At 30.7% G+C, this 24927-nt stretch overlaps 2 protein-coding genes across 4 annotated transcripts in view; one reads left to right on the forward strand and one right to left on the reverse strand.

Moving 5' to 3' along the window:
* LOC105193964 (transcription factor SUM-1) overlaps positions 1 to 24927 on the forward strand; it is a 117975-nt gene that overhangs the window by 22226 nt on the left and 70822 nt on the right. For all 3 annotated transcript variants that reach the window (XM_039451452.1, XM_026138848.2, XM_039451453.1), the window contains exon 4: positions 3650 to 3728. In XM_039451452.1, coding sequence (XP_039307386.1) covers positions 3650 to 3728 — 79 coding nt within the window. The remainder of the gene's footprint in view (positions 1 to 3649; positions 3729 to 24927) is intronic.
* LOC105193941 lies at positions 10867 to 13030 on the reverse strand. Its single transcript, XM_011158630.3, has 2 exons — positions 12444 to 13030; positions 10867 to 12356 (listed from the first exon to the last, which is right to left on the reverse strand). The coding sequence occupies exons 1-2, from the start codon at positions 12944 to 12946 to the stop codon at positions 11126 to 11128; spliced, it is 1734 nt and encodes a 577-aa protein (XP_011156932.1). The 5' UTR covers positions 12947 to 13030; the 3' UTR covers positions 10867 to 11125.

The raw sequence follows: 24927 nt of genomic DNA on the forward strand, positions 1-24927 counted from the left end.
AGAATTTTATTATTTAGTTATCAATTTATCAGTTTATTTTATAATTAAATTCTGTTACTCAATGGGGCCTTGTCTGAATTCTGCTATTATTGCCTACTGTGTCAGTTTTGGAACGGTAGGTAATTTCTCAGTCTTTTTTGAATTATAATGTAAAAACAAGCATTATTAGAAAATACAAAACAGTGTTATTTAAACTGCTGTATCAGACACTGTCTAATTTTTATTCGTGTTTACAGTTTTATTTTTAGCTTTTGTTTAAGAAATATTACCCAAAGACAAAGTAGTATGCCATTGGTGGTGACTTTCCTCTATTATAAATCAGACATTGAAGCATCATTATGTAGTAATGAGAAGTATTTTTAAATGGATTATTTTTTCTACAACATACACATTATTTTCATAAAAATCTGTGTTTATTCGGCAGAAATAATAGTAAAAGCAAATATTAGTGTAGAATTCGCGATTCAAGACCGTGCGTATAAGCAATCAAATCCGGCGAAAGTGGTATCGTTTTGTACGTATTTCACCAAACCATCGATCCAAACAAATGGGGAACAATTGTGCGATGCATTCGATTTTCAATTTGTGCATCCGTCGATGCGCTTTCAGCCCGTCGCGCCGCCGGTGCCCTGCCAGCGGTGACCCAATTTCGTGAACTTCGAGTACGGGCTGCGCGGCGTCGCGTCGGAGAAGCAAATTGGGTAACGATAATTCCAGCGATTCCACCCATCGACGCTTTCCGCCTATCGTCGCGTCACGCTCCGTTCGCGAATATCTGCAGGATGATCCTCAATCGTAGGATAAACTGAAGCGCGGCCGGGTTAATGGTTCACTCGAATATAAACCGGAGAATTCGTATTCTCTACGTAACTTAGCGGAGATTAATTCGTCACGTCTCGTAAAATCTTCGATTAGGATATATCACGTCTTGCTAGAACGGTTTTAGCACTTTGGAACAAAGCTGTTGATATTGCGATCTATGTACTTTCGATGTTTATACAAGATAAAGAGAAAGTGTATTGGAAAAAATAAATCGAAAAATAATAAGAAAAAATCGATTGATGAAATTACAGGTGTTTTTCAAAAAAGTTATGCCATTTGCAGAATGCTGCTGTTTTTTTACACCAATTGATTTGTTTTATTATTTTGTGCATAAAAATATTATGATACAATTCATAAAAAGTTTCAAAGTACAGTTGCCAAAAATGAGTAAGTTATGAGATATTTGATATTTCATATCAAAACATGCTGGAATAAAGTATAAAATATCTCATGAAGTAAAATTAATTTTTCTGATAATTCTATTTTAATACTTTTATATACAGAATAACTAGAATAACTAAAAAGAATTATACGTAAAAAATTATATAATTCCATTAAAAGAACACTGACCTTTAAAAATAACCTTGAAAAATCAAATTTTTTTGAAAATTGATTTTACCATTATTTGTCTTCCTTCAAATTATACAACCTCTGTTTTTCTCAAATATTTTGTTTTTGAAATTGTTTTACCAATACTTATTCTTCATCTTGTATATCTCACTCTTGGACTTTTCGTATTTTTCAGTTTTATCTTTCCATCTTAATTGGGTTCTGTGTTTATCGAACGCATATCCACGTCAATTAATGTTCTCAACGAAAAATAAAAACGATATCTATATATTTGACAATGCTCTTACGGGTTTGAAATGTGCTGAGATAATTTCCGACTCTTTTATCGAAGAAATAGTAGAGGATATGTCATCTTTTTTCGTATTTTATTTTAAAGTCCTTAAAGATGTATGTATCACATCTCAAAGCATTAAATATAAAAATTTTATAGATTGCTCTACTGTTACGTTTTAGTATTTATATAAAATTTAAACATAAATCTTTTATTAATTTTAAGGTTTTTTATTTTTTATTTACTTTTGATTCTTATGTAAAATCGTGTTTTATAGTACTTTGCAAATTTTTTGAGGAAGAAACATTGAAAATTAAATCAAATTTTTAACATACTAATATGACTAATAAATATTCGTGAAAGAATATTTATTAAAAGTTTATTTGAATTTACTTATTCGTTTTAAAGTTATTTACGTAAAACTTGAACAAAATATTATTTTCACTGCATAACCATTGCAAGGCACATTTTTCGTTATTTTGCAGCTGTGATTCGAGCTACAATTCCGGCATTCATTACCAAAATTTTTTGTCGATAATTATTATAGAAGAAAAAAGAATAAACCAAAGAAACCTGCAGTTTTTACATTTTGATACTTTTTACCTATTGTATAGTTAAAATATTTTTAAATAAGATTACGAGAGAGAGAGAGAGAGAGAGAGAGAGAGAGAGATTTTTGAGACCACTTCTGCTTTCACCATGTATAAATATTTTTTAACAACAATGAATAATAAACTAAAATAGATTCAACAAATTATGGAGGAAGAAGCAACTGAGCAATTTCAAAGATGGATAATATTATAATTAATAACCTAATTTGTGATATTATGTTTAATTAAGTTATGTTTTCTCAAGTTATAATTAATAAGCATTAAATTAAGACTGCAATTTAAAACAAGTTAAAATAGAACGGAAGTTATTTCATTATCGACACACTTTGCTCTACATTGCTTTTCAAAGAATGCTTGTATAGTGGACGCGTTTTCTTTGGAATACGGTTGACTTACAAATATATTCGAATCGCATTAAACAGTGGAATAACCGTTAAAGGGCAAGCGAAGGGAATTTTATTACTTGAACGTAAATCTAACAAAAGAAATGTTCATGGATGCATTTGTTTTTCATTCTTTGTACACAAAAATAACAGTCCTGTTCCAAAATTCATAAAGCGAATATATATTATTAGTGTAACACAAATCAAAATAATATAATTAAAATTATGTGAAAATTTTAAGCTCTTAAGAATAAAATTAAAAGATGATAAAAAATTGGCTAAGTCCATCTTCTGTTAGCTTTGAATTTTTTGTATGGCCATGTGAATTATAATAAGCTCATTTTTTGTCATCTTTAAAAATTAAAATATTTATGTTTTTTTATCTCGAATTTCTTCAAATTCTGATGTAAGCACTAGGTTTTCTCCCATAATGTGATACAAATTGTGATACATATTGTGTAGGTTGTATAATTTTATTTCATGTAACGCGCGCAATACAAGTATTATACTAGTCTGTTCCGTCATTATTTTTAAAAACGGAATACTCTGAATATTTTTAACAATTTTACGAAATTGTGAAGGAACAAAATAAACATCTGTTCAGGTTATTGAGAAGAAGGAATGAAAGAGAATTGCGCAATGTAGAAAACGCAATTAAAACAAGGGCTTATTATTACTTGTCAAGGGAGAATCAAGCGAAGTAGCGCGATCGATGATTTTATATCGAGAGGCTTTTGTGCGATATATAGTGAGAGTTAGTCGATTTAATTCGAATCCATCGTCTTCCCTAATCCCCCCTATTGAGAATTCATTATTCTCGAGCACACTCTCTCCGTTGTGAATGATATGCTTGCGACGTGCCCTGTTTCATTTGCGTCGCGAGATGAAACGTCATGCGCACGGAAACAGCTACATCGAGAGAGAAGGAGAGAGAGAGAGAGAGAGAGGGAGAGAAAGACAGCGTAGCTCTACATTCGTTCTCTTATTTACAGAATGGAGAGTCGCCGCAGTACGTGACGGACAGACTTCGGCAATTCTCGGATCCTTTGGCAAGGTTTCAACCAATTAACGGTGAGTGGTATTACTTGCGTTCCACCCTGCATACGGTTGCTTACAAATTTAGGCTCTCGGGGGAAAGTACTTAACGCCGAGACACCCGGCCGCTTCCCCTTGCTCCGCGACGCATCTTCCAGCGACCGCAACTAGAATTGTGTTTCTATGTTTGTGTGTTATATGTGTATGTGAATTATATAACAAAGAAGCGGTACCGGCACGCCGGTTATTGCAACGATAATTTTAACTGTTGCTATAACAATGTTGTAATAGTTGCAGTGGCGAGAATATTTGCGGCAGTTAGCGTCGAATTCAGCTTTGAATTCTCTCTGCAACAAATACGAATAATATTAATAAAAAATTACCGCGACTAAATATTGCATTAATCTCGGTTGTATCGTGCAAGGAGGTTTAAAAGTAAGAAGAATGTATAATCCTTTAAATTTATCTTCATTTTATTTAAATTTATTATATGTACAGCAGAAGTATTTAAATTTTTCTTTTTTTTTACCGCGAACGCTCTTGTGATGTAACATTTCTTTATCCGAAGTATATTTTTTTCGTAATTAATAGAGCAATTAAATTAAAAATTTTAATCAGTAATATTAGAGTAAAATCTGTTACTGGCACACCACTTTATTTTTGAGTAATATTTCGTAAACAAAAGTTAAAAATAATACTTTATAAACATGAATATCAATTAGAAAAGTTTTTTGTTAGATGGTATAGCAATTTTATAAGAGTGTTTTGTATTTTGTAGTAATTAATGTTTTTGAAACATAATTTAAAAAGAACGTCTCAAAAATTGGGTCCAAAACTGGCAAAGTAGACAGTAATAGAATTCAGACATTGCTTCTTTTAGAACAGGACTTAATTATAAAATAAATTGATGGAAGAATTAAGTAATAAAATACATATTTATGTATTAAATAACAAAGTTTATAAAATTGGCTAAAATTAAATTCTCTTACTTTATACATTTTTTTAATTGCTTTTTATTTAGCACTTTATTAGTGTATACGTGGATCTGTTGCGTGTGACGTTATTATTTCTATTTTAAAGCATTAAAAAAATATAAAAAAATTCGTGAAACGGACTGTCAGACTGTCAACGTCGTAGTTGAAGATTTTGTAGTTATTGTTTATTTTCACGAAGAGGTGTAACAGTTTATGCTGCACAGGGATTTTATGTTCCAAATCGTACCATGAGGAAAATATTAAAGAAAAACATATAAATAAAACAGTTTGAGGAAGTTACAAACATGTAAAATAATTTAATATTATCAATAATACATTCACTGTTGTTCCAATTTTACAATTTGCAAGAGGAAATTGTGCAAATTTATTCTCTTTTTTTGAAAATTTGTTTTATATAAAAAGAATTCATGAATGTATGAGCTATATGTTTTTATTTTTTTCATAATCTAAGCAAAGCTTGCTTGCGTTTATCAGTAATGATACAATGCAATGTTTAGTTTTCGAGAAATAAGGGGTTGCCGCTTTGGGAAGGCTGTTCCAATACTGGCGATTTTCCTCTATTTATTGAATTCTAGAAATACGTTATATAAACAAAAGAAAAATTTAATTTACGTTTCGTCCACCAATTTCTGATCCTTACATTATGTCTATGTCTCGTATGAATACTAGATTGTGTTCTGTTATTGTGGAGTGCACATAGCACGGAAAGATTACAAGGAAGATCATATAGTTTCTTCTGCGTAAGAAAAAATACGCTCCCACTGCGAAGCATATTCTTACACAGAAGAAGCGGCGAAATGATTAGTGCACCGTGTGTCTGTAGTCCCGCGAATTCTCATCGCTCATGACTCGTTCTGTCGCACAAAAAATTATCAACATCTGCATCGCATAAGGCAGCATTAGTACACTAGTCGTTATGCGACCTCATGATTCAAGAGCCCATAAGATCAAATTCGCGTTCGTTATCTCGCACACACGTCGGACAAAAATAGACGACATTTCTGTAAAAATAGATGGACAAATGTAGTTTTCTGATGTATATAGATCCTGCAGGTTTACCATGCAATATGCTTTTTTGACAGGTTATACAGAATTACTGTTTGTTAGACGAAGATTTAATAGAAAGGCAATATTCATAGCAAATTCTGGAGGTTTCTTGTACAATGAAAGAAAAATTATGTTTAAATTGATGAATTTTTTTTTAACTGAGTTTTCTTAAGCTGAAATGAAAATATCTTTAAGGAAAATAAAAATTTATTTGATTTGAAAAAAATGACACATTGTTAGTCTTCTTTAAAGTAAATAATTTAAACAAATAATTTTCAAAAAAATACTGAAAGAAATGTAAAAAAATAATTCAGTTATTCTGGTTTGAAAGATGTATTTCTTTTATTTAAAAAAAAAAATGTGCATTCCACATTAAACTGTTTCATTAATTTTAATAAAAGGAACAACCAATAATTTCTTTAATCAAAGAAACTTTTCTTTAACCATATAACAATGCACAAAAACTACATGTAATAAAATAAATTTATTTTAAAGCTGCATTAAAAAATTAATTTCTTTTGAAATTCTTGGAAAATCCGGAAATTCTCGGGAAATTTATTTACAAAAAGTAACTTGAGTAACTTGAGAAAATGTGTGCATTGTTAATTCAAGAAGGGCGTATCACAATAAAATTTTTTCAAGGCACAATTATGATTGAGCAATCCTTAAAGTAGTTTAATTTGTTTGGGTTAGATAATACACTCGGTACCAAAATTAAAGTATCACGTATTTAAAATCTCAAAAACAGGCGAAATTTAAGAAAATGTAACTTTGTAAAAAAATGATCCTAACAAAATGTTTAAAAAAGCATTTTACAACTTAAAAATCTCTAGTTTCGAGATTGGTAATTTATTAAACGACTTGATTGTTTACGAAGCTACACGGATTCAAATGGGGATGCATCAAATTTTGAAATTTTTTTACAAATTTTGCAAAGCTCTACGGCGTAAAATAAAAATCTCACAGAAATGCGATTTATAGTATTTGAAAGTGAATCTTTACGTTTAATTTGCGTACTTGTACAATTTTTATTCACTGAGTCATTCAACATTGAAGCAAAAAAGATTATTTTCGTTTAAAGTTGAATAATTCAGTGAAAAAAAATCGCACCGTGCTCAACAAGTACGCAAATTAAAGATAATTTTGAATGTTGTCAACTTGTATTTGTATGCGATCTTTATTTCACGTTATGGAGCTTTACAAAGTTTGTAAAAAATTTTGAGATTTGATGCATCGTGCATCCCTATTTGAATTCGAGTAGCTTCGGTAAATTATTTAATGAATTATTATCAATCTCGAAACTAGAGAATTTAAGCTGTAAAATGTCTTTTTGAACCTTTTGTTACGATTATTTTTTACAAAGTTACATTTGCTTGAATTTTGCTTATTTTTCAGAGTCAGAATAGGTGATGCTTTAGTTTTGGTGTCCAGTGCATTATCAAAAGGTTTGCTGATTCTATATACGTATATGTGGGAACCATAGGTATCGAAGATGTTGCTAGTCACTATAAATCAGATACAAAAATAATATCTCATATTGCTCGAGTCACGATTGGTCGTACGAACTCATCTAAAACAGTTTAACGGCGCGCAAACAGAAACGATAAGACTCGGTCGCGCTCGAAACTTCCGTCGTTTCCGTTTCCTTTTCGAGCTGCCGCTTCGTCGGAGTCGCTCATGAAGCAATCTCCAGAGCGAAGGCGACAGCCTGCGCAAGCATTAACGTTAGGTTCGGCGCGTGTTTCGTGCGTGTCGCATGATCTCCGGCCGGAGGTACCGACGCACGTCTTACAAAGTAAACCGACATGGATGATCTAAAATGGCGGGTCACTCGCGCGCGCCCCGGCAGGTATTTTTAAGCAGATTAATGTCGGACACGAGACGGGGCATTAAGCAGATCGGTATTAATGAGTTTTGTCATCCCTGAGTGACATCCGAGTCTCCGTTCGGTTACACTCGCCGCTATAGATAGCCCACCCGTGCGCGCTACCGCGCGCGTGCAACATTTCTCCCCACGCTCGTGCGCGCAAAGACGATGTATCGCGCCTACGAAAATCTTCGGTTGTACGTGGAAACTGACGAGATTATCCAACGCGCTCACGCTCGCGAGCTGTGCTAAAAGAGCCGGGTGAGTTGCGCCAACTCGTTCTGCGCACCGTGGAATCCGGATAATCGGACAAAGTGTCATTCCGTTGACACTCGGATGTAGAAGTGAGTTGAATAAAATGGGATGAGAGATGAGACTGTTTGTATTTATCTAGTTGAATAGTACGCTAAGTGCACTAGTAAAACCTTAGTTTTTTTTATACTTGAGAAGATAATTGCGTATAAACGAAACAATACCCTACAAGCGCACAATATTCCTAGAATATTATTAAAGAGTAAAATAATATTAAAATGATATTTTGAGACTATTACTTAATATTTTCAACATTATCTTAAAATTGTGGGAATATTGTGTTAATCTTATGTCCGTTTTTATATAATATTCGTTGTTTATTACTTCAATATTCTTAAATATTATGAAAATGTTCTACGAATATTACTGATCAAAAATTAATATGAATTATTATACATAAAATATTTATTATATTGTAAAGTTATAATATTGCCGATAATTTAAAATATTGAAATGATGAAATATTAACAATTATATTTAAGTGAAAGACTCGAGATTTAACAAAATTCAAAATGGGTACAAAGACGAATAAAAATCAAGTGCGGTTCATAATGCGCAAAACAAATACATAGACTAAAGAATTATTCTTTTATTCATTAAAATAAAATATTAAATAATATTATTTACTTGTTCATAATATTCATATTATATTATATTATCAATAGTGGACATATAAACATTTTTTTAAATAATATTTTAGGGATATTATTTAATATAAAAATAATATTACATTCTTATAGGGTAATAATTTCAATTATTTCTCTGGCGTGAAGAAAATGAGAAATTAAATTAAATTATTTTAATTAATTCGAAATGTTTTAGATTTGCTCTACTTAACGGTTTGATCAACAAAATTCTTTCTGACTTATTTAATATATTTTTTTTTATAATTTATTTTATACATTTGTTAATTTAAGTTGTAATTTGATTTAATTAACGAACATTAAATTAAAATCATTTTAATAATCATGAGATTCTTAGGAGACGGAAAATATGATTTTTTACATTTAGTATTTTTATTTGTTTACACTGGAAAAAATTCACTAAATTTATTAAATTTTAATAAATATTTGCTTTGTTTATATATTTGCAAGAAAATTTTTACTTGCGATATATAAATATTTACTTGGTAAAAGAAAACCAATAGTTAAATTTAATTAGTTATTTTTTTACTAAATAAAGATATATTTACATTTAATAAACATTTTCTTGCAAATATGTAAATATTTATTAAAATTTAGTAATTTGTAGTGCGGCATACATTTATTTCACAAAAACAATAAATATAAGTTTAAACAATATGATATTTTGTTGAATTAAATATAGATTTGTTAGAATTATTGCATTAATGCTATATTGTTTAGAAGAAAAAGCATGATTGTTTGGAACTATATTTTTCGATTAAATCAAAATTTCTTTAATTACCTTTAAGAAGATACTAAAGTCATCAACAGACGTTAGACTGAATAACAAATGTATGCAATTTACGAAACATCAATGTGTCACTACATCGATATCATATGCATACACGTACAAGCTTTTTTGTATCAAATTAGATGTCTAACAAGAAGAACTCGGCAGTTTCAGGTCACTGATTTTAATAAAATTTTATAAATATGCAGTAATTCATTCATATATTTACCTACAGTAAAGACATAGACTATTTAGGCATTTTTGAAAAAATGATAAAATATTTTTATACCTATAGTACCGTTACCGGAAGAACGGTTGTCAAACTAGTGACATATAATAGCATCTGTGGTAAAATGTTGACTACTACACGAAAAAAATTTTGGGACATTGACAGTACTACTCTTTGAGCGAGCGCGGCTCGAGGAGTGATTGAACCCGTACGAAACTAACGAAGCTCTAAATTAGAGTTAATACGACTCGAGTGTATATCGAGCCTGTAGCGTTCATGTTGGAGCTGTCCTAGCTTCAGCGGAGAAAATTGATGTTCAGACCGCTCGAATGTTGTGTTGCAAGCACTAAAAATCTGTTTTGAATCGCGTCGCGTCAGCGCAAAGCTTCACGTCTTTATCTGTGGAGTAAGCGCGCTTCTATGATTAGAAGAACTCGCGATAAGCCGAGCCGTGTTACTGCCGAGTTGAAGCTGTAGCAGCTCCACGCTGGATTTAATGCAAAAATTGTATACAATAATTAAGAAAATATAAGATTTAAATGAAAGTCTTATTCTTAGGGATCAAACCTGAAACCTCGAGCGTACACGGGAAAAAATTTGGAGCAATATTAATCCGCCTGTAGCAGGTTGATATTGCTCCGTCATTGCGGAGTCTGTGCCGCTCCAATTTTTTTTCCGTGTACGCTTGGGATTTCAGGTTTGATCCATTCTTTTTTTTTTCATTTAAATTTTATATTTTTAAATTGCTGTATACAATTTTAGGGTATTTTTGCAAATAAACCCTCTCCCGCTCCCCAATCTGAAACTTTACATATAAATTGTATTTAATGTGAGGAGTAAAGTGTATGTGGTCCCAACTTTGAAAAATTAAAAAAAAATGTATAAAATATAAAAAATTTTAGAAAGTATTATTGTATCATACTCTTATTAAAAATTCTGTTTTAAAAACACAAATTTTCTGTTTTAAAGCAGAAAATTTTTGTTTTAAAATAGACAATTTATGTTTTTAAAACAGAATTCAAATTCTTTGCTTTTTATATTTTTAAAATAGTATTTCTCTGTATTAAAAAAAAAGAATTACTAAAACGCATGCTCATGTAGTCACTGAACATACTTATATTTCAACATTTTGTTGATAAGATAGATTTCTTAATCTGAATAGTCTTTAATTTTAATAATTATATCTCATTTCGCAGAACAGCGACGTTTATTTCTGTCAGATATTTTTGTTTCGTATAAGAACGCGTCGATTGAACTTAAATTTATTTATATCAAAGGTGAGATTTATACTAAATACTTATCCTATGTATCTTGTTTTATATATTTTTTTTATTTCTTGAAGTTAGAACCATACATACTTTATTCCTCATATTGAATAAAATTTGTGTAAAATTTTAAATTGATCAAGAGGAGGGAGAGGTCATTTGGAAGAACAGCTCAATTTTTAATTATTTAATATAAAATTTTTGTTTTAATTAAGGAATATAAAAATGTTTTTTTATGATTAATTAAATTAAAATTTCTTATGAACACGAAAAATAAAAATAAAAAATATATTTGCAATAGAAATTTACAATGATTGTTCTACAAAAAGTTTACAACTTTTAGGGTGGTATTTATCGTAAAAACAAGTAAAACATAATGGTTCATTACACCATGCACATAAAAGCAATGACATTTCATGCATGCAATCTTTACATTTTGTTTCATTAATAGAATCTGGAAAACAAACTTCGTTAACGTTTTTGAAAATACTTCTTTCATTTGTTATTTGAGATGCAAACCATGCATATTTTAACATGTTACAAAAGATTGGTGCACTTAACTGATTGTGAACTAAAGAGTGTATTTTAATAGCATCTTCACGAGTAGTTATTTCTCTATTGCTTTCAAAAAGATATGTGCAATTTTGTAATTTTTTGATGAAATTTTTAACTTGTCTATAAAAATATATGTCGCATGGTTGGCATAAAGCAGTACACTTTGGTGGAATAATTTTTATTTGACAAGATGGAATATCCTCGACATCTACAAAAATTTCATCATACATTTGTATATTTGTTTGACCATCCCAAGAATCTATTATTAATAAAAAGTTTTTATTTTTGACATATGGCTGTAATACTTCTTTTAAGAACTCTTTATAAATATTTGTAGTTATCTTTCCTGACAGAGAACATTTAACGATAACATTTCTAAATTCAGCAACAAGAATATCAACTTGTGTTTGTATTATTGGTTCAAATTTGTTTCCAGTTTCTTGTAAACAGAGAAACACTTTGGGTACAAGTTTTCCTGAATAAGTTAGTGCATATTGAACCGAATATGAATGAGAACTTTGATGAAGGCCTTTGTTTCTATTAATTAATACAGGTAACATGCCTTTTTGTGCTAACTTTCGATCCATTGTTGACTGATATTCACAATCAGTTTGATCTGTATTAATTATTAAATCTGGATGAAAATTTTGCAAAAATGGTTGAAGTTGTTTTCTAAATCTATTTGCAGCAGTCAAAACTTCGTCAATTTTTCCTACATCTTTTTCAGTAACGTATTTGGTAATCCGTCGTGTCCGAATTTTATTTCTTCGTTTAAAGTCATCAGCCCAAGTTTTTCCTGCTGTAAATTTAAATGAGCTGGATAGGAATTGTTGCGCAGCAGCCATCGCCCATTGTTGTAACATTCTTGTTGTGACTTGCTCAAATTTTTCTCTAGCCTCTTCAAATCGATCCATTGTCCAAGAATTGATGGCAGCCAGTTTGTCATATCGCGTCCCACCAGATAATACATCTTTTTCCCATCTAATAATAAAAAAAAAAATGGAAAAGCATTTTAACTATTTAATCAATGAAATTTACTACATAAAATATATTAAAAGCATCACATACTTTTTTAAATCCCATTTATATTTTAAACAATGTGCTCCTTTTTTTTGTAATGTTTGTAACGACCACTTAGGATGTTCATTCGCCATGGTTATAACTTTTCGTTTGTAATCCAAGGTTATTGGTTTGAATTTTTTTTTCTCGGGAGAATTGATCCACTCATCCGAAACTGGGGATGAACGTGATGATGACGGTTCTTCTGTTGATAGGCATATTGATGGACATTCAACAAAATTGTCATCAATATTTTCTTCATGTGAAAATAATAATTCTTCTTCCTCAACGAGTTGCATGTTATTAAACATATCGACGATGCGGTTATATATTTCGTAGCCCATAACCGTTTCTTTTTCCCATGAAAGGTTTTTCACGCATTCCTCTGGAATGTAATTATTTTCCGCAAGCATCTTCTCACATATTTTTATAGCATTTTTTAAGTGCACTTTATTAACAAAGTATTGTTGTTTTTCTTTCTTTATGTATGTTGACGGACCCGGAATATCCATGTTACAAATGAGCACGAATCTTATACCAAATATAGAGAGAACATCTAACTTGAAGAACGACTGCCTTGCTACTATCGGTTTTTACGACCGACTGTTGCCAACTGAAGGTTAGTAAAAATGGAGGGAGTATGCGTTTCATTCTGACGAGGAATTTCGTATACCTGCTAAAGTTTCGAACAAAAGATCATTATATTCGGAGATTATTGTGGGTATAACGAATGTGGGTATTTTATAGAAACACTTATTTTGACAAGTCATTGTAAATTTTTATTACATATATATTTTTTGTTTATAAGAAATTTTAATGTAATTAATAACAGAAGAGTATATTTAAATTTCTTGATTTAAAAAGAAATAACATTTTATATTAAATAATTAAAAATGGTTTAAAAATTGTGTATACAATAATTTAAAAATACAAAATTTATATCAAAAAAGTTTTATCCACAGAGTCTTATCAAATCTGGGAGTCTCGGGTGTATTAGTTAACGTCTTATCTTAACGATACTACGTGAATAGTCCTGCGACTTTACTATAGTAAATGTACGAGTAAATATTACACACTATGAAATTTTATTAAAATCGGTAATTAGATTTTTTTGTAACTTTAATTTTAAGAATTCTACGTTGTTTCTTCCCATTTCAGCAAACACCAAGTTACACCAAGTTAGTTGTAATTTTCCACTCAACAACGTAATTGTTATATAACACACTTGTTATAAACAATTACATTGTTGAGTGGGAAATTACAACAAACATTTGCATTACATGTAACTTGGTGTTTACTGGGATGTAATCTAGAAACTTCAGTTTTAAGTACAGACTATAGAACATTTATATTAAGCAATATATTTGTATTTATATTTTTAAGACTTGATAGCTATGTCTTATTGATCTAAGAAATGGTAGAATAGATCTGAATTAAAAAATTTGTTTTCTTGGCATTTATATGTAGACATGAATTAATATCTAATATAAGTTAATTTATATTTAATTTTGAAAAAGAATTTCAAAATCTGTAAAAGTATTTCATACAAATATTTATTATAAATTTATTATGTTTAAAATAATACACTCGAAAATTGAACATAATGAGAATTTCTTGAAATTGAAACTATTACATACTACAAGACGTTGACACGCTAGTGTATATAATTATAATTATAATTGAGATTGATTATTACAATACTAAGATATAAGCAATTAAAAACTGCACATGTTGCCTATACAAAGTTCCTGAAAATGTGTTTATTTTTATAGTGCTTTAACTAGAAATGACATGTCAATAAAAAACAAACATGTGATGAAGGAACGTGAAGCGGATATTGTGAAAAGTCATAATTTTTTATCAGTTAGTATGAAAAATAGAGCCGCGAAAAGAATGCCATTTTTGATTTTGTTTGACATATGGAGACAACTGTGAAGGGAATGGCCAATGAGCATTGAACTGCCTTAGTCTGCGTCTATCTGTATTCATTTCTTTCTATATGCGTATGCGGCGCAACGCGCAATCAAAAGTTTTTTCTTATTGGCAAGAGTGTAAGTCATTGGCCCGTCTTCATAGTTAATTTTTATTTCAAGATCGTTTTAAGTAATGTTTTAAGATGCTAATACGGCTTTCTGATTGGTTGATGCCATGTTAAGATAGTGTTTAAGATGGTCTTAAATATAAGAATATTGATATAATGGCCGCTATTCATAGTCCGTTCTTATATTTAAGATCGTTTTAAGTATCATCTGAAGACGCTATCAACCAATCAGAAAGCCGTATCAGCATCTAAGATATTACTGAAGATATTCTTCAAATAAGAATTAACTATGAATACCGGCCTATAAATGCTGGCTATAGACATAAGATAGGCTAGTATTTATAATCCGTTCTTATATTCAAGATGGTATTAAATATAATCTTGAGATATAATCCAATCGCAGAACCGTATTAGCATCTTAAGATTGTTCTTGACACGATTTTGAAAGAGAATTTTAGGAATAGATTACAAATACTTAGATTGCATAATTTCTGGGTTTTTGCGGAGTGGGGGTACAGCTTAGGTAGAAAAGGACACACTCTGTGACCACTAGAGCTCTATATTATAAGAGTAGCATAATCTTTTTGTCTTAAGCGATGCCGACTTCAACCGTCATGATGGACCTACATCCAATGAGTGTTCAGTGATTTTAGTTTCCACATTTTTTAGCCAACCAGCATTAGCTCCAAGAAGCGATTGGTTGCGCTACTCTTATAATGTAGAGCTCTAGTGACTACGTGTTCTCTCTTTCTCTTTCTCTCTCTCTTTCTCTCTCATCGCACATGCGTACAAAGCTGTTTTACTTCTTTGTTTTAACTCTTAAGCACACATATGTATGCTTTGTACGCATGCGCAAGAAGAGAACATGCATGGTCACTGGCAGAGTGCATCCTCTTCTACCTGAGCATTACCCCCACTTCTTGATGGCGCATTTTAGGGCCAGTATTCATAATCGATTCTTATATTTAAGACCATCTTAAGAATGATGTAAAAAGAAAGGTGAGAGAACGCGCATTGTTAGCGGCTCGGTGTGCGGTGAGCCAATGAAATTTGAGTCCAAATACCATGATACCCAATTAAGGCTGTAATCATAGTGAAATCTAGCATTTGGACCCAATTCTGATTGGTCGAGACATGTGATCTACTGCGCATCTAGTTACTTGTTTCACCTTTCTTCTTACATGATGATCTGAAGTACCATTTTATGACGTCATGAATCAATTAGAGAACCATGTTAGCATCTCAAGACATTACTTAAGATGACTTTGAAAGAATCGACTATGAATACCAATCTAGGTGTTTCATATGTATGGTTAGACTGTGCGTTTTCTCTCGTTCGCGTATGCGTACAAAGCGTATATCTGTTTGTTTCACTTCTTTTGAGAAAGACAGCGAAAGAAAAGGAGAGAGAGCAGAGATAGTCGCTTCGTCGATTCGACCGCTGAAGAGAACCGAAGAGCGGGACGAGTACTGCCAGTCATCCTCTTCACGTGCAGCCAACGTGTTGCAAAAAGCTTTCGAATTGGAATTGTTATTTTGAGGAGTGGCGCTCTTTGAAGAAGGTTGTAGAAATTGCTCTCTTTCCTTCAAGGGGCGCCCTGGAGGGACCTCAATTTAAAAATTTCAAATAAAATCTTCTATATTGTAGTATATAATTTGAAAGAGCATAAAAAAAGAGAATTTTTATTACAAAGCACAAGTTGATATGTTGATCTCTTCGGGAGTTTAGGATCAAAGTTTGAAAAAGGCCAATTTAAAAAAAAAATCATTACGGCCAATCGGAAAATCTTAAAAATCTTAAAAAATCCTAATAAAGTTGAGCCATTAAACTTTTTCTAATTTTAAAATATAATGGCACCCCAATAAATAAGAGTTAAAATGTATAAATGAGATATAGGCCAGTATTTCTAGTTGATTCTTATTTTAAGATTGTTTTAAGTAATGTTTTAAAAGCCACTAATGTGGCTTCTTGATTGGTTAATAACATCTTGGTATCAGATTAGTACCAAGATAATACTTTTAAGACAATTTTAACTATAAGAATAGGTTAAGAATTCCGACCGTAGATGAAAAAATACATAAATGTTCACATACCATTGCGGTAAAAGTAACGCAAACAGTTAAACCGCACTCTGTGGGACCGCTACAATTTTTCAATCGTTCTATTATATATTACACTTTCCTAGCGAATGACAACAGGACTACCGCACTGCTTGGTGGGGGACAAATAATATATAAAGATATGAGTTTAGAGCGTTTCTTGTAGATATCAAGGAAGTTATTGACAAATAAAATTTTAATAGTCTGTGAGACCGACATTATTTAGTTTAAAGATTTATAAGGCAAATATTTATTTTTAGAGATTTTAAGCAACTTAAATCTACAGCCGTGTCTTTTGACGCTTATTTGCTTTTTCGTCGTTCACTTCTTTACTTTTCTGCTCGTCAATTAGTTGGTGACACAGCTATAGACGAGCGCTGTCAGTGTTGAAAATATAAACCGTACATAGATGATGATGGTGATGACATTTCTTACATAAAAATTTCGAGATTTGAACTTTTTTATTGCAATATCTCTACTTGTAGGACACAGAGAGAAAAATAAAAAATATTTTTATTACATAATTCATACCCAAACTATTGATTAAGACCATTCAGAACTTGATTGGGTAAGTCATTATTGAGATCCGATAATCTTCTCTAAGTGCTCAAAAGTAAATGGCTTGCGTAAAGAGACACCCTAGTGAGAAATGATAATGGAATTGATATCGAATCGACATCAAAATGACGATTTCGACATCGATTCGACGTCGAAATCATCATTTTGATGTCAATTTGATATCGATTTGATGTCAATTTCATTATCATTTTTCATTGGGACAGAGTGATCTCGCGCTCGTCTCTCGCGTTGCACTTTTATTTGGCGTGAGATACCGTGTCTCTTAATATTATTTGAAAACAATTAAATTTTTTAATTCAAATATTTTGATTAAATTAATACAAAAAATTTTTTGGAATTAAAAAATTTTGTTAAATTTAAAAAAACTTTTTTTTGTGTATTTACTAATTTAATTCCTTGATATTGCATAGCTATATGGAATTTTTCGCATTTAACTTTACTAACGCTTCTTTGAATTTTACGACACGGTAATTCATTTGCTTCTCGTTTATCTATGTAAGTTGAAAAGCTTCTATATTGCTCGGTTTCTAAAAACTTTATCTCGGCTTTGAAATTAAAAACTTGATTCTGTCCGCGTGCTTTAAACTCTATTAAAAGTTTGCACAACGCCCTGAAAGCGAAAGGGTTAAAAAAAAATGCTTTGTCGCATCTGGTGCCTGCCCGCCCTTTCCGTGTTGGTAGTAAAGCGTATTCCGTGAATAATCCTTGATACTATGAAGGCAATAACCTCCATCAAGCCTCAGGTATTGCAAATCTTTATTTACGAAGATACTTTTATATAACAGATTGGTATTTCCATTTTTATTTTGTTTATTTAATGTGTAGAAGATATCAAAATACGTATTTATGTGTTTTGGAAAAAAATGATGAGAGGAGCTTTTAAATGACTGGAATATTAAAAGTATTTGAAAGTTCAACGAGATCACTTGAACAATAGATTCCCGGGTAGGTACTTGATATCCGGTGAAGACAGTAAAAGCAGTGTGTAAATCTAGCCGTCATATCTAGCTGTCAGATTGGTTTAGTTGGTTTTTTTTTATGCATACAAACTTCGGCGCACATCGAATATTTTCTTAATTTCTCTTAACTTTTCCGGATGTTTTTTATATGAATAATAAATCATGAAAGATTTTAATACTAAACGTTCAATTATTATAATCTTCTTGAGATAATAGAAACAAATTATTTTGTGATAAAACGATATATGATTAAGTCTTATACATGAATTATATTTACATTTAAACACATCTTATGTATACGCCGAGAAACATAGTTGTTGAAATAAAAAAAAGTTTACTTCTTTGAATGTGTTTTTGTTATGTAAAAGAAATATTTGTTAGATTTAAGAAAACGCTTATACATTCAGAGTAATATTTTTAAATACATATATAAAATAATTAAAAAAATTTTTTTTTAAATTTAAGAAAGTTTTCTTTCAAAATGTAGAAAAAAAGTGGCGAAATTACAAGCAACAATTAGATGGTGTAGTATTTTAAACAATTTATTTTTTTTAATATTACATTAGTACGTTTCGTTATGCTTTTCTTTATCAGCTAGCTGGTAGCTGCTAGCAGAAACAATTGATAATTATTTCAAATGCATATTAATTATCAAATTTATGTATAATGCAATCAATTTATGTCATAATTAAAAATACCACACACGATAGAATAAATTTTATTCAATAAAAGATATTAGCTTTTTCAACCACGTTTTTATGAAGTGATGAAGTAATGTTTTAAATATGATAAAATTGGGCTCTGAAATAAAAATAAATAGAGTGTTTTAGTAGTACATATATTAAATGCTACTAGTACAAATACTAATTTAATAATTTATAATTAATTTAAATATTTTTATATAAGTATTTTAAACAATATGTTTATTTGAAAAAAATCTGAAACATATTCAGATTTTTAAAATAACACTTTTTAAATTTAAATAACAAATTTATTACATCCTGGATTTTATTTTATTAAGTATAATAAAATTTTTTTAATTTTAATAAATAATTCTCTCAGTGTATTTATAGTTGTAACACTATATGCATTGTATTGGACATTTTGACGTTCAGTGTATTCATGCATACATTACGTATGAAGAGATTATTTAAAAAACTAGTAAAAAATTTCATTTTATAAGAATTAAATAAACTATTTAATTTTAAAAATATATATTTTGTTGAAAAAGGTTCATTATTTTTTAATACGTTTTTTTTATTAGCTTCAATAGTTTTTCAATAGTTTCATGTTCTGGGAAAGGATAAAATTGTGAAGCTCAAGATGGTGAAAGATAGTAGGAAAAAAATGGCATGTACTCGTATGTAGTTGAATAAAAGTACAAATATCTATAAACATTTTCTTTAAATTTCATTTAGAAAATATTCTGAATTTTTGTTCCAACACAATAAGATATATTTCATTACGTCTTATAGTAAGTGAGTAAAACACATCATTTTTACTTATGGCATTTATAATGCGACACTTTTGTAAACCTAATATATAGAAAAGAAATGCTTATCTAATGTGATTATTGAAAAAAAGTTGTATAATTATATCCTAAATTTCTTGATTCCGAATCCCTTAATATTTTAATTTTGATAAAAATTGACTTATCTTGTTTTACAAATGACATACATTTCATTTTTTTTATATACGATGTGATTGAGATGCATTTCTTGAAAATATTTAATTTTATTTTGAGCCTTTTGTGATATTCAGTCGCGCGATCATGGAATTTGATAGAGTGTCTAGATATTTCGACTCACGATGTTTGTCCGTTGTTTACGTGCTACTGCCTATTTTCGACGTTTATCAATCACGCGATCCGCAATACGGAGCTGAGATTAATTCTCTTGTCAATGGTTTGCGGTCAGGTCACTTTTCGGCGATCGATTCTTTCGGCAGGCCAAGTTCTCACGTGGTACACACGGTGCATTGTTCACCACTATGTCCGTTTGTTTTTTTCGGGCGCTTTTTTCTCATCCTTCATTCCTTGGCGATGTCTCGAAGACGCGATGTCACGCGATGCGTTTTGGGATAAATTATTCGGGAGGCAGGAGACAGCGTGTTGGAGGGCGCGGCCCTATTTTCCGGTCGACCGCCTGTGCAATTTCGATCGCTTGCACGCCAAGAGAGGCTGCCTCGATGCCACCACAATGCGGCCTCGATCTTCGTAATTGACTTCCCATCCGAGGTCCCCTCTGACACTTCGTCAGCCCGTAAATGCTCACATAAAAAGTGAAAAGAAATAAAAAACCGATCACGCTGTCGATCGCGTCGAAAAGACGTACATGTCCGTTGTCAATTCTATTATAAATAAAATACGCGAATTGTCCATCCATTGTCTTTTTTATGTTCACTCTCGGCGAGCCGTCATTTAATTTGGACAATTATTACGTTATTGAAATCAGAAAAATATGTGAGAAATTCAATATATGTAAACAATGATTGAATGGGGATTTAGAATTAGACTTTAACAAAATGTATATATCGATGTTTATGATAAATATTTGTAAATATTTATTATTATTTATTTATTTTATTTTGTATAAATTTTTTTTATTTGCACACGCACGCACGTATATACATATTTTATATGAACACACGCACACATATTTTATATGTAGAAAAGAAGTCATAAAATGTCATAAAAATTCTGTATTTAATATATTATTAAAATATAAACTAAATATTTTATAGAATATTTATAATGAGTAAAAAGATAAATATTTTGTGATCTTTTTATGAATATTTCTGTTGTTTGAGATATAGATACTCTAACTGTATCAGGATTACAATATCGTAAAATTACATACATTTATAAAATATATAAAATAAAACATGGAAATAATTCTGGATTTAAAATTATTTAGTTATCAAGCCCCAAAATTTGTCGCCAGACTTGTTTTTAATAAATGCCCGTGCACAATGTTTCTCAACGTATACTGTTCATATAATTTTATATCCCATTCCGTTTGGGATGTAATTGTTCGATAAGCTTTCTTAATTATGTGCAGCAAATTATGAAATTTTTAATTTTAATAATTTTGTATTTTAAATTTAATTTTTATCTTTATACGTGTCGATTAATATTTCCATTTCTGTTCAATGAATTTCAAATTGTTTCCTCGATTTTGAGTTGTAATCGTTTAACGCGAAGATTGCTATCAATTTAATTTAACCTACTTTATATTAATGTTAATTGTAAAATGTCACAATAACAATATTTGTCACTCAAACATGCCATTATATGTTAATTTATATCTCGTTACGCAATAACACAGTGTGTTCCTCAACGCTTCTCTCCAAAAGACACTTTTGTCTGCTACGTGCGTCGTTAATCCGCTCGTAAACGCTGAATATTGCTCATGTAAATGCTATTAGAGCCATCGTTATCGAGATCAAGAGCCTCTTGGTGCACTCTGCGTAATGCAAAATGGAGTAGAGATATCGTTCTGAGTTGATAACTCTTGCTAATAGATTTCGTGTGATTTCCTCGAACTATGTAATATGCGTTTAAATTATTAATGTAAATGAAAAAGAGAAACACGTTAAAGACATATTAACAAACGTTCGTGAGAGAAAAATTAAGAATCAAATTTAATTAGAGATGTATAATTAGAATACGACACGCAAATAAATAATAGAATTTCCTGTACGTCATCGCGCAAACGTCTACATATCACATATGCAAGCGACTCTCAGGGTGACGGTGCGTCGAAGTAACCGGCCGACTCTTACATATGTTCTATATTAAATTATTGCGTTTATGCGACACTACCCTCGCGCTAGCGAAGAAGGAGCGAGGAAGAGTGCGAGAGAGCGGAGAGTGGAGAGCGACCGGTACTTGGACATTTATCCCCGTGGCTATTTCCGTGAGACACTTGTAATGTTTTCGTTTTTCCTTCGTGCCGAAAATGCGGCGGGATTAATTGGCCTACATTCTGAAAATAGATGAGCGTTACGGTGCGCGTGTGAGCGTGCGTGTCACACGAGCGCACACGCACGTACACACGCACGCGTACAACAGTTTTTAATTCTGAGCTTTCGAATCTACACGTGTATGTAATAATGTTGCTGATTTTTTTGATTCTACATTTATTGACACATCTTGTTTGCTTTAACTCAAAGTCCAATTATGAAAAATGCAATTGTTTAAAGAATGATCTCGAAGAACACAGGTTTCTTTAGCGCATTTTATGGCCGTCGAAATTTGAATCGCATTGTACACTAAACTACGATATTGAAGTTAAGCATAGAGGTAGTTTTGGAGATACGAGGGGACAAAATAGCCAAATTTTTAATATTATCCAAGCACAATAGACATAAAAAGAAAATTAAAACTTCTTTGATAACAGTAGGATTTTGATTAAAATTAGTCAAAATGGTTTTCTGATCACCGTACTAAAAATCTGATATCTCCAGTCCTGCTGCTTAATTTTTTTAAAAGAGTAAAACTCTTCAAAAAAGTTTTAACTGAATTTTTTAAAAACGAATGATACGAAAAATGTTTTGGCTAAAAGTTGTTTGTTTTAAAATTTTGCAAAAAGCCTCTTTCATTTTTTTATTGGATTAATTCTTTGACCGCATTTGAAAGAGTTTCTGAAAATAACATTGTAATGAGAACAGTTTTAGTGTGTTGTTAGTTTTAGTATGTTGAAGATTTATAATTTTCATGTAGAAGATTTACAATTTTCTTCTACTTGAAATAAATACATCAAAATCACAGCTCATAATTTTATTTTTAGAAACTATTTTTTTTTTTTTTTAGACGCGGTTTTTGGCCAAGAGATCAGTCCAACAAAAACTGAAACAGATTTTCTTTTTACAAAATTTCAAAACAAACGACTTTTCCCCTAAACATTTTTATCATATCTGCGCCCATTTTCGAGAAATTTAGTAAATTTTTTTTAGGTAATTTTTTACTTTTTAAAAAAAAAAGTTAAGCAACAGGTGGAAGGATTGAATTTGTAGTACAATAGTCAATAAACCATTCTTATTAATTTTAGTTAAAATACTACTGCTATTAAAGAAGTTTCAATTATCTTTTTGTCTATTGTTCCTGTACAATATTGGAAATTTGATTAATTTGACTTCTCGTATTTTTAAAACTACTCTCATATTTAATTTAAAATTTTTCTGATATTTATGTCTCATATAGCCATCATTTGACATATAATTTAATTCGAATTTCAAGAGCCACGAAATAAGTTAAATTTATGGTTACAATTTTAGGTTTTTAATTTTGTTTTTACTTTCTTCATTAATATTTATAAAATTATTAAAAGTTCACATTTTATATGTATTTTATTAATATAACAGTTAATGATCCAAACAACTATTTCCTTTTAGAATTTAGAATTGAGTTTGCTATCGCATAAGGTGCTTTGTCATAACGTTACTATTTGGTTTTCTGATGCCTATCTGAGCAGAGTTGTATCACTGTCGACAAGTTGTCATGATATGGTTACTTGAGGCGTGTGAAAGCTTCAGCCATGCCAACTCGTATCACGTGAACTGTGTACATACTTGCTCCGTAACAGCTTGCGAAGAGATTTTCTTCCGATCAAGCTATTTGGTCTGTAAAACATTGTAAACACGTGTGGCATTTAACAAAAGTAAAATCTTTGTTGAAGAAACAAGATTGTAATATTATTTAATTGCAATTCTTTCAAATTGATTGTTATCTATCATATCAACTGACATGTAGATTGTTTCAAAAGTGGAAGTCAATCATTCGAGTGATGGAACGTAAAAAGGAAAAAAAGTTAAATGTTATAAAATTCATAAATACCATTTCTTTTTCCAATTTTGACAAAAAAATTTGAAAACAAAGCAATTTCAAATTGCAACGTAAAAATAGCGATAATTCGAAAACTGTGCACTTGTGGATCTATAATATAATCATACTAATTTTTTTTTTGTTTTTTGTTTCCCAATCACCTTCCGAACGAATAACTTTTATTTTTTAAATTTCCAGTATGTATACATCACATTGAACGGTGTTATTACAGTAATATTAAATCTGTTTGTTAGTAGAAGAAACTACAAAATGATGTAATAATATTGTAAAACACAGTTATCGACTCCTGTACAAGTATCCCTTCTTGCCATTCTTCCTTTATCATATCGGCCGCTTTTTCGGCGATCATGTAAACAGGTATATTTGTGTGCGTCGATACAGTTTCGGGCATAATGGATGCATCTGCCACACGTGATCCATGAATACCAATCACCTGAAAAACATAGCATATAAATTCATGAGCATATGAGAGAGACGTTATAATTATACTACGTGTAAATATTTCAGTACATTTTTCAACAAATACCTTTAACCTAGGATCGACGACAGCAGTTGGATCTTTTCTCGCTCCCATTTTACATGTTCTAGCATAATGAAAGCCCGTGTTAGATACTGTTCTTATCATACACTCCCAATACTCATCAGAGTCATATTCGTAGTTATTGCATTCAGCATAAGTAATGTTTAGTAACTGAGAATTGAAAACTTGCATCGCTTTTGTACAACCAATACTTAACGCAATTCTAATACCGGCGATCATTGTCTTGACGTCATCAAAATAATTTAGCACGATATCTGGATAATATTAATGTCGTTAGCCATTAACATTATTCGACCACGACTTTTCGGTTTCAACAACATTGGGCCAATGGACCAGCCATACGTGCTAGTATAGCTCCATAACATGTATATGCATGTAGTGAAATCTACAGTATTAAATCTTTTGTCAAACTGGTTTTTAGTCAAATT

The sequence above is a fragment of the Solenopsis invicta genome, chromosome 7 (genome assembly GCF_016802725.1).
Source record: "Solenopsis invicta isolate M01_SB chromosome 7, UNIL_Sinv_3.0, whole genome shotgun sequence".
Lineage (NCBI taxonomy): Eukaryota > Metazoa > Arthropoda > Insecta > Hymenoptera > Formicidae > Solenopsis > Solenopsis invicta.

Coding starts and splice junctions, on each gene's coding strand:
- LOC105193941 (XM_011158630.3), bottom strand. CDS start 12,946: ATGGATATTCCGGGTCCGTCAACATACATAAAGAAAGAAAAACAACAA. Junction 12,357..12,443: donor TATAAATGGGATTTAAAAAA/GTATGTGATGCT, acceptor TTTTATTATTAG/ATGGGAAAAAGATGTATTAT.